The 9,332-nt window shown below is 41.7% G+C and overlaps 1 protein-coding gene across 1 annotated transcript in view; it reads right to left on the minus strand.

Annotated features, from left to right (window-relative positions):
* The window catches only part of LOC103774131 (small subunit processome component 20 homolog), a gene marked incomplete at both ends in the record, with an annotated part of 31,248 nt that extends 22,303 nt beyond the window's left edge, over window positions 1-8,945 (minus strand). The window contains 9 exons of the mRNA XM_008941513.1: window positions 1,453-1,587; window positions 1,843-1,989; window positions 3,666-3,821; window positions 4,195-4,332; window positions 5,402-5,483; window positions 6,960-7,148; window positions 7,648-7,780; window positions 7,977-8,043; window positions 8,865-8,945. Of these exons, the coding sequence (XP_008939761.1) occupies window positions 1,453-1,587; window positions 1,843-1,989; window positions 3,666-3,821; window positions 4,195-4,332; window positions 5,402-5,483; window positions 6,960-7,148; window positions 7,648-7,780; window positions 7,977-8,043; window positions 8,865-8,945 (1,128 nt within the window). The remainder of the gene's footprint in view (window positions 1-1,452; window positions 1,588-1,842; window positions 1,990-3,665; window positions 3,822-4,194; window positions 4,333-5,401; window positions 5,484-6,959; window positions 7,149-7,647; window positions 7,781-7,976; window positions 8,044-8,864) is intronic.
* Between the last annotated feature and the right edge of the window lie 387 nt (window positions 8,946-9,332).

Raw genomic sequence — 9,332 nt, forward strand, 5'->3', positions numbered from 1 at the left:
AAGATGCAAACGAAAGGCTGACAGGAACAAATTAACAAGAACTATTTCACAGTCAACTCTCCATTACCCATGGGACCTTTTTTTCTGGTTTATGAATCAACCATGCTTTGAACACTGAGACACCCAGCCTGGCTCTCTGTTCACAGCTAGCAGGGATTGTTAGCTCAGGCACACACACTAATACTGTTTCCAGTGGCAGTTCAGGTACAGAAAAGCACAGCTCTTTTTAACAAACCCTGCTGCATCCAAGTTTGTTCTCTGCCATGACTCTAGACCAAGACTGCTAACTCACTCTTTAGCATGGAAAACGTAAGCTGAGATTTCTGGGACTGCAGCACAGATATATCAACTGGTAGGAAAAAGCTTAGACTCAGATCTTTTAACTCAGCATTTTTCTTATGTAGCAGGTTGCAGAAAGTTTACTACCTCATGGGCAAAGCCAACTTCTGTGCTTCTGAGAACTTAAGAAAGGAACAGCCCTCCTTTGAGATACCTAGGATAAGTGCTCCTCAACACCGAGATGTGCAACACAAAAATATACACACCTAGATCTCCCTTTTCCCACACTCTTCAGAAGACAAAGACAGGTTTAAGCCTCCTCTGTTTTAACTGAACTCCCCGCAAATATCCTCATACATTTGAAGGACCACATCTCCCACGTAAAATTGGACTCATGCTACAGGCAGAACTAATCTTGCTTCAACACAAGCCAATGCCGAAGACAAGATGACATTTGATCTTTTTTTTAAACAACTGCAGCAGCATTGTTCTCCACAGTAAACCACATGACATCTTCTCTTTCAAATTTTTTTTTTTACATACCCAGTACAACTATGGTTCACACTGTAAACTGCAAGATTATAATGTACTGTTAACAGGAAAACTGAAGAATCAGACTCCTTAGTAGCATCTCCTATTAATCTTTGCAACACTGCATTTGATATCAATGTGCGTAGCTAATTCTGTCAATGTTTCAGGAGCAATGGTAGTAGTGAAAACAGACCTACCCCTGTACTTTCTGAACCAAACTGCACCTGCCTGAACCCTGCCCACAAAGCTAAGCCCTGCTTGCCAAATGCTTGACAGCTTAGTGAAAATATGTACTTTTTTCACCAAGTCAAGCTCAATGACCTGCTTTATAATCTAAGGCAGAACCTGTCCCTTTCTCTGTTTTCCCTCCTATCTCTACAGAGGCTGTAGGTGTTTGAATGAGAGCCTGGTTGACACTGCGAAGATGTCTGCCACAGCGGCCTTGCTACACTGGTGGTCTAGTTAAGATCGTCAAGGAGTCTCAAGACCTCAGCAGACATTATTTAAGGCATTGGTCAGTTTCTCCCTTATCTGTGCAAGAAGGCTAAAGCAAACCTTATAGTTTATTTCCCAGCCTGAAGTGGAGTATCCTGAAATCGGCCTCTTCTAGGGAACCTGAACTCTGGGACTTCCTGGTATTACCTTCTCAATAGCTTCCTTGGTCAAAGGATCAGGCAGGAAAACGTTCTCAGCCAGCAGGAACGCAGAAATGGTGTTCAGCAGGGTCTTGCAGCAAGATGATGAGAGATTTGGTGTTTGTAACATTTTTATTAAAACCTGAAATGAAAGAGAGAACTGATATTCGTCTATGATGACAGTGACTGTCTGGTCTGAATGACCTGGACAGTCCCTGGAAAAGGAAGGCACAGTGCTCTTAACTTCAGCCCACAGAAATGAATCCTAAGAGTCCTGTCAAAGTCTGAAGGCACTAAACCTACACTTGAACCCAAAAAGTGCTTCAGCTGACCACAGCTCTTCCATATTCAATTGATAATTCTCTGGCATGCCAGCCAAAGTGATGGTCTGACCTACCTGACAGACATCTTCAGGCACTGAGATTTTGGATCCATTTGCATGGCCCACTAGGATCAGATAAGCCTGCAGAATCCTTTCCATCTGCTCTGAAGCCATACAGCAGTTGGCCTTCGTTATTTTCCTCTGCAAGTCTAAGAGTGATGCCTGTTTAAATATAAAAGGATAGCAAAATGTTTCAGAGAAATTATCAGACCCTATTTCACTTCCTGCTGTTTGAAAGGCATTTTAAAGAATCAACATCTCATCCACCTCACAAATTATTGCAGATTCTCTCATTCACGTTCAGCAAAAACCTTGCAGAAATACTTTGTGATTCCCATTATGTAAAAACACACATCCCAGAGTCCTTGGACAGAAACACAAACACTTCCTAAGATGGGGGTCTCCTGCAAGGCCAACATACTACATACAAAGTAGGAAAGAGGAAGAGAAAGGAACGCTTGGCCCCAGACCCACAATAGTATCCAGCTTCCACTTGAATTATCAGAACTGAAGTACTTTTACATTTTATGCATCGTTACGTAATGTGGATGCTGAGAGATTACTCATATCATTACACAGCTAATGGAGGTGCTCTGGATCACTCCCATTACTGTCCCTTTCTGTTCAGGGAATGTGAACTTCAATCCTTAAATTTCCATCCTTCATCCTATAAACTGAACCAAATTAGAGATCTATGATAGACTATGTGATTATTTCCCACTGAGTAAGACAACCCCAGGCACCTGCTGGTTCCCAGGGTAAAAAAAGACCCAAGCCTCATTAAGAAGAAAGGGAATTATGTTACCAATTTCCAAGATTTCATCTCAGCTGCAAAAGCTGAGCAACTCAGATTCCAAGGATAAAAACACCAACTGGCAAACAATTATGTAGCTAATGTCAGTCAGGCAATAACCGCTGTCATACCGGGTGAGATAGGAGGAACGAGACAGTATTTTCTATGGAACTATGGACAGTCAAAGGGAGGGAGTTCCCATAACGGACAACTAGGACTATTTACCTATTCTGGAAGGACTACCCTAAAGTTCACATGTACTATTTCCTCCAGTTCCCTATTTCATCCCTCTGAAGTGCACAACTGGCACAGACTATGATGTCAGTTGCAAGAGGTTTCAATCTCCCTTAGCAAATCCCTATCACTAGATAGAAAACACCTAGACGTTGGTCAGGTAAGTAAAAAACATTTGTCGGGACCTTGCTCATTATTCTGCATCACCCTCACCTAACACAGCACAGCCCACAGCACTCAGCTGTGCTCCCTCAAACCTCAGAGTGTAACTCCCAAGCAGTAACACAGGAACAGCTGGACTGAAAACACTAATTCCCAATACTTGGCTTTGAGGCTTCAGCCTGGTTTTCTAGGTTCAGCCCAGGTCTTTGCTGTAAAGAGAGCTTCAAGGCCAAAAGCTTCCCCTTTGTTCACACTACGAGATTTTGAAACCACCAATATGCCTAGTTCAGCATCACAAAGCAAGCCCTAGCATTCCCACCCCAGCAAGGGGTCTGTGATGTCTGGAAAGGCAGATGCTACCAACCCTCCTTGCCCAGCCATAGGTCTGAGCTCCAAGTCCTGCACACAGCAGCTACCTCCTTACTCACAGCACAGCCACCAGGGTGACACCAAACTTACAAAAGAAGGGTGGGATTTTTCCCATACACATGACACTGTAGTTAATGCCTTTAAAGCAGAAAAAAAAAAAAGCAAAAAAACAAACCACCACAGCAAACAGTTATGGTCCGATAAACCACAAATACTTTTCTTGACAAATACACACTTCTTTTCAGTCTCTTATGAATAGAAATAAATAAAAACAATGTACCTCCAGGCATTTGAAGACAATATCAAAATGCTCCTTATGGATATGCACTACAGCTGATCTCATCATCTGCTCAAAGGCTTCTCCTACAGTTACCCATGGTAGTTCAATTTCTTCTTCAGTAATAGGCCCCAGCTTTAACAGAATTAACTTCATAGCCTGCACAGGAAAAAAAACACATCATGTCCCTGTACTTAGAAAATAAATCTAGCAGTCCTAAAATTAGTTACTGCAACATACTGCTGAATTATTCCAGTGATCTTGATTCTTTCTAGAACTACAGGAGAAAAAAAAAAAGCTATCACTTAAAATCTGAAATATCAGCAAGTACTACTATTTTAATATATAGGAATTGTAATTACTAAAAAATATTCTTAGAAGAAGGCATTCAGACCTTATTAAGGAGCGAAAAGCATGCTTATCACCACAGATGCACCATGGTGAAGCAGACAACACTCAATGGTTTCGCTGAATGCTGCCTAAGGTTCCATTACACCAACAGTTTAAACCAGCAATCTTTTCCTGTCTTTACCATCTCTGCACAAGAGTGAAACCTGTTTCGAACACCCTTGCACATCTCAAAAAGTAGCCGTCCTACACCTTCCACCTTCTCAGGGTGCTCCCCCAGGTCATGGAACATTAAATTGAAGACTGCACTTTTATCAGAAACCTACAAAACATAAGAAGAAAAAAAATAGTTATCCTCTATTCAGAGCTGCCAGATGGATAGAGACACTTAAATGGCTCCACAGCACCACATGACTTTCCTAGTCCTGCCCTCCCACAACAGCTCAAACTCATTATTTCTGCAACTGCACAAGGAAATTGATAGGAGAAAAACTATCAGCTATCCAGTCACTACTAGCCTCGCCCCTGGCAAGATATACATAGCTTTGCTGAGGTCACTGCAACCGAAATGTGATTATTATGATCTTAAGAGTTAAATATGTGCATAAATGCACTGTTAAACTGGTCCCAACTGAAACACAAAGGGTGCTGCACTGGTGTGGAAAGAGACATGTATCAACTTGACACAGAATCCAGTCATGCAAATCTATAACCACACATGGGAATACAGCAAGGACTTCTGGCCCAAGATTTTAAAACTCTCAATTTCTGAGGATTTGACTTGACATTCAGCAATTTCCAAAAAAACCCCAATCAAACAAAAGTGGTTTAGTACTGTCTCGAAACTTAGGACAAAAATGAGGATACTGGAATTTGCTAGTCAGCCTCAGGAATCCTAGCTTTTGTATAGTTTGACTAAATAAAACCCAACACCTACCACTCCCTTCCCTCACTCCATGAAAGGCTGCTGTCTAATCTTGATTGAAACATACTCTGATTTTCCAGAGTGCAAAAAGGTGGTCACAAGAATTTCTGTTCTACAAAGGCTTTAAAGCATTTGTGAAAAACCCAGTGAGCAAATTAAAACCCCACTTTTGCAAGATTACCTTACCATTGCTAGTCTTTTTAGCTAAAACAACTACAGACATTTGGTTTAACTGCTCCTAAAAAAGAGAGTGCTAAAGCTTCTATTTGCTACTGATGAAATGCATGACATTCTCAGTAAAGTGCTCACTAAAAATGACAACACAGGACATGCTGAATGCCCGTTCAGGCCCTGTTAACCATTTCTTGGAGAAAATGTAATACTACACAGCATTACCTAATAATACGCATTCAATCCAAGAGCCACCACAGAATAAAAACAGTCAAAGTACAAACACCCCACTCACCTTTCTCATCAGAAAGACAAAACTTTCGGCAGCAAAGTTTCTGATGTGGAGTTTGTGGTGAGCCAGCAGGGTGCTGTACAGGCTACAAAGACAAAACAATCCACTGTCTTAAAGGCAACGGAACAATTGCCACCAATTGCTTTTAAAACTTGTTTTCGATTGCCACTTCCTACAAACACTAAGAATCTGTCCTCCTAAAGAGGGGAAATACCTTCCTCAACTTGATTCTTTCCCACTCTCCCAGGATAAAGAACAGAGTTTTGCAAAGAAGGCCAAATGGCAATGCCAGACAAATTAAGCTGGATTCAGAAATACCTGTAAAATCTCTGTATGTACAGATTCAACTCCAGTTGAATTTTCAGTATATATACTCAGCTGCAGTAAGTAAAACCAAAGTTGATTTGATAAGCCAGATCTGGATTTCAGTTGAGCCAACGGGCTCTCCTATGCAGTTAAAAATTCCTACAGGTACAATTTACAAGGGTGATAAATATTTGCAGTTCACTAGTAGGTATCAGTAACAGTTGCAGGTGGCTCAGCACATGTTCTCTGCAGAGTGGTGCCTCAGATTTGCAGCCAAGCAGAAGTTTGTTCAATATGCTCAACAGCTTTTGCTGGGTTGAGATGGAAGCCTGTAACCCCTCTTTTGCTGCGTCTGTTCCAAACTGAAATTAGGAGGAAGCAACATGACTGTGACAAAATGAACCCTGCTACTACTGCAATGGAAGACTGAAGAAGCAGTCATGCTGGCTCATGCCACGGGTCCATTCAGCCCAGTATTCAGTCTGCAGCAGCAGCCAGAACATATGCCTGGGAAAAGTTTAAAAACAGGGCAAGTCCATACAAAATCAGCCTCCAGCCACCTGGGTTTCAGCTCAGGGACTCCCCAAGCCAGAAGTGGCTCCTATGCATTTGGTAACTCTCTCCAACTTGGCTGGTTTTCCTTTGAATCTATGCCAGCCTTCCACATCCACAGCATCCTGTGGCAGTTTCAAGGCTTACAAAACAGTGCACACCTCATCTGCTCTCTCACTGAATAGACTGGAAGGGAAAAACATAAAGGGGAAAATACTGGGAAAGGAACAATTAAAGACTCAGTGGAATCCAATCAATGTCATAAATCTAGATGTCTGCAACTGGGAAAGACAGAAATGATACAACTATGACTGAGAAACTCTTGAGTAACTATCAGGTACAACTGTGCTGAATTTAGAGTTAACCATAGGTTTCCAAGACAACTCTGATATTTCAGTGTCTTTCTGAGCTTTGTTTACCCAGCTGAGGTGGATGCTTCCTCTCTTATCCCCAGGGGAGAAAAAGAGACTGAAGGTTCCAATCTGCAGCCCAACCCAGATTTCTCCTCCAATACAGTGACCCACAAAAATCAGCAGGATCTCAAAGGAGCTGCACAGGTTAATACGCCTCGGAGTCTCTCACAAAGCAGGGTAAGCCCACTAACAAGTGTACTGAAGCATTAAGCCATGTATTTGTGTGGCATTTACATTTCTAGAGGATCTAGTAACTGCTGATCACGACAAACATTAAACAAGGCTTTTACCTGTATATGTTGTGTATATCCTTCACCATCAATCTCCACAAGTATTTGTAGAGATAGGAAAGAGAGGTAAAAGCCCACTCCAGCAGCTCTGTGTCCTGTGTATCCAGTAACTTGGTGATGGCCAGGAAAAAGTCATGAAAGTGAGGATAGAAATCATTCTGAAGATCTCGAGCCAGCTGCACCACTAGACTGTTTCAGAGAATTCATCAGTGTTAGTGCATTTCAAAAACAAACCAAGAAAACTCTACTCAGATGGCATAATCCAGCACAGTCTCTTTGAAAAGAAAGGCAGCATCACCTCTGCTTGTCACTTTCATCTAAATATCACCTGTTAGGCAGCTGTGTATGGTAAGAATCATAAGATCTTTAAAAAATGCAAACAGATAACAGCAAACAAGACGTGACTGATTAAGATTAAACAGAGCAGACTAATATTCTGTCTGACATTCAGTCAGCACTCATGCTAATTTGCTTGCCTTGTCATAGCTATTTTTCTTGAAGACTAAAACCAAAAAGCTCTATCAGGGAAATACCACCACTTTGAACCTCTCATTGCTAGATTTTCCTCAGGTACAATAAAGAAAAAGAACACTCAGAACAGGACTCATGCTTACTTGTAATATCATCATGGTTTCCGACTATATTTTGTCACCATATACTTAACAGGTGACAAAATTATCATACTTACTCTAACAGGGGCTGATAAGCCAGACTGCCTTCAACTTGCAAATGCATCTTCAAGCTCAGCACAATGGCATTCTGGTAATAGACCAGCTGGTTGAAGGACTGGCATTTGTTGGCCACTTCACTGTAGAATTGCACTGTTCAAAGCACAAAAGAGAAACCCTGAAGTTTCAGTCCAGCTCCTGGTAAACATGTAGGATGTTAAAGAGTAATAGGTCTCCAGAGCCCAGTCCAAAAATTACTCATTAGGAAATCACCCACTGGGCTCTGGATGCAGAAAAACCATATTTTAACCATTTAAGCAAAGCAGGAAACATGACAAAAAAGACATACTAAAATGTTGACTGAGGTTCAATTCCCTCCATTTCCGTAGTCCTTCAAAAAAGTAGGTTTCAACCTCCTGTCAAAACAAAGATAAAATAATAGCTACAAACCCCAATGTACATAGTTTCCAAAGATGACAAGTTCAAATGAAGAAAAGTATCAAGTGCCTTAAACATTTAAAGAATATTTCAAGGAATCTTGATGACTTAATTTCAAAAAGTGTTATAGAATTTATCTGCTAATAAGACTTTTCTTTCTATATTCCAAACACATTTGAAAGTATTTTCTGGTCTCAGGACTTGTTTACATAATTGGTTTTTAGATCTCTGCTGACTGGCCTTGATAATCGAAGATGCTGAGCCATGGACCACCAAGCACAAATGCTTTGGGATTTCTTTTGGCATCCTCAGAACTATTGAGCAGGAAGTTCAGAAGAACAATCCTGCAGGCCACAAGGTAATAACCTGCAAAGCACTATAATCACAATGATGATCTATAGGACACACAGAAATGAAACTTCTTTATGGGTCTATAAAGAGACATGCTTTCTATACATGCTGCAAGTATTGCAACTACCCAACTGACTGCAAGTCTTTGCAGGTCCAGGCCTAGGACAGCTGACAGCCACAGCAGTGCCTTCCATGCTCAGAAGCACCCACAGGCCCACCAGCCATGATGAAGCCATTAGGGTGCACTGTCAAAGAGTCCCTATGGCAATACTATGAAGCAGGTCAAAAAGTAAAGGGGGACAAAGCATGAAATGTGTCTCCAGGAAAGGGAACTCTTGCAGGGGCTTATTTCCAGTTTCCTTCTGCATAAATGTATTGAGTGAATCTTTCACAGAGCACATCTACTTGTGATGTGAATTCAGAAAATGACTGCAGCTGCTGTTCTCACCTCAGCATAGCTTCCAGTTCTGTCAATCCGATGAATAACATCAATATTAACATTGCTTAAGCGCTCTGAAAAGGTAAGAAACTGTAAAACAAAAGGACACGTGTTTTGTGCTCAGTTCTCAGAACGGCCCTTCTAAGTCCCTATCAATATCACACCCACTGCAAACAGAAACACCACTTCTAAGGGTGGGCTGCTAGACAGTACCCGTCAATCTGTAAACGGTCCCGCCAGAATTTTCAGAAAAAATAACCACGAGCAGGACCGACCCTCTCCCCCTAGCTCTGCACAACCAAGGCTTCCATCCCACACGTCTCCACAACACGGTGAAAATGCTGAGAAATCCACCTGGGTTTCAACAAACTGCCCGGTTCTTGTCTTCCCTGAAACAACGCCTCAGTTAACACCCCCGCCAGACATTATTTTTAAATTAAATTATCTCCGTTTTCTACATTAAGTCTGTAGCGTGCC

This window comes from Merops nubicus, unplaced genomic scaffold (genome assembly GCF_000691845.1).
Source record: "Merops nubicus isolate BGI_N331 unplaced genomic scaffold, ASM69184v1 scaffold40465, whole genome shotgun sequence".
NCBI lineage: Eukaryota > Metazoa > Chordata > Aves > Coraciiformes > Meropidae > Merops > Merops nubicus.